The sequence below is a fragment of the Pterocles gutturalis genome, unplaced genomic scaffold (genome assembly GCF_000699245.1).
Source record: "Pterocles gutturalis isolate BGI_N339 unplaced genomic scaffold, ASM69924v1 scaffold23427, whole genome shotgun sequence".
NCBI lineage: Eukaryota > Metazoa > Chordata > Aves > Pterocliformes > Pteroclidae > Pterocles > Pterocles gutturalis.
Window position 1 is genome coordinate 22,114 of NW_010113542.1, and position 1,324 is coordinate 23,437.

The window sequence follows — 1,324 nt, forward strand, 5'->3', positions numbered from 1 at the left end:
CTTTCCTATTGCTGTTATGTTTTATTGTTGTTAATAAAGTTGGTTTGGGTGTACAGCATCTGACCTCATCTGGTCTTAATCTCACTCTTCGGAATGTATCGAAACCTCTCCAACTTTGGATCAGGACAGCATGTTATATTTTTGGATTTGCACTACACTATTTCTATAAATTAATTTTTGTACTTTTCAACTTTCATAAAACTGCAGCAGAGAACTTAATTTCTCATATTTTATTTGCTTCATCTATCTCTCTAAGTTAAAACGATATCATTTGTTTTAAAAAGACAAGTTCACTAGAAGGCTGACACTTGTCTCAACTTATTTCAGAAAGAAAATACTAGAGAGATACATGTAATAAGCAATACAGACTCAAAGATTATGTTTTGAGAAGCTTTCTCACAGCTGTCTTCATCATCATGTATGAAGAATACGATTTGATCATTATTGAAGAAGGAACTGAATTGTTATAGCAATCTCACCCAATGTCAGTAATAGGTGGTTTGTCCTGGCCTCTCTTGTAGCAAAGAAAAAGTTCAGGACTCTTTAGACTTCCATAGTTTAAGTTGGCTTGAAGGGCTGTAGGGGTGGCTTCAATACAGGTGTATCCCTCTGGGACAGTTTCACCAGCTGATTTAATTATCACAGCAATGTCAGTAATCGGAGCCTTTGGACCAGCTGACTTTGTTTCATGTCGGCTTATTTCTTGGTCCAGGAGGGTTGCAGTATCTGTGTCCGTGAGCCCTGCCACTACAAAATAGTCAGCCACTCGTGGACTTTTGTCTTCTATCATGATTATGTCAGTACTTCCTGGGGAAAACAAAGAGAGAAAAATCAAACACTCTGCTTTCAAGCTAAAACCCTTTCCTCAACAAGTATGAGGATTTAAAACCTTTACAGAAATTTCTGTAAATACAAAAATTCCTACGTAGAGGTTTCATGAAAATTCAAGGGAAACTCCAAAACAAACTTTGATTTCTGCTGCTCAAAAATATAGTATTATTGGTAATTGCATTTCAGTTCTAGCACTGTAGCAGTCATGTTTTAGCACAAGGAAGTTTAAGTGACATAAGGAAATACTCAAAGCTCCTAACACAGCAGCTACATAGAAAATTGCTTGGCATTAGCTACCAGACTGTTCAAGCTCTTTCCAGGCTATAAATTAATGCAGGTACCCCTAACTAAAAGCTTCTATATTTTTCTGCCATTGTTTAGTGAGTAATTTGACTACAGAATCGTGCTCTTTTTTCTTTTTTTCTTTTTTTTTCCTTTTTTTTTTTTTTTTGAGAAAGAACAATTCCAAGCACAGGTTCACTAGTTTATCTTC

General features: G+C 35.9%; 1 protein-coding gene across 1 annotated transcript in view; it reads right to left on the reverse strand.

Annotated features, from left to right (window-relative positions):
* The window catches only part of LOC104462563 (DENN domain-containing protein 4C-like), a gene marked incomplete at both ends in the record, with an annotated part of 21,861 nt that extends 21,054 nt beyond the window's left edge, over positions 1-807 (reverse strand). The window contains one exon of the mRNA XM_010074548.1: positions 480-807. Within this exon, the coding sequence (XP_010072850.1) occupies positions 480-807 (328 nt within the window). The remainder of the gene's footprint in view (positions 1-479) is intronic.
* Between the last annotated feature and the right edge of the window lie 517 nt (positions 808-1,324).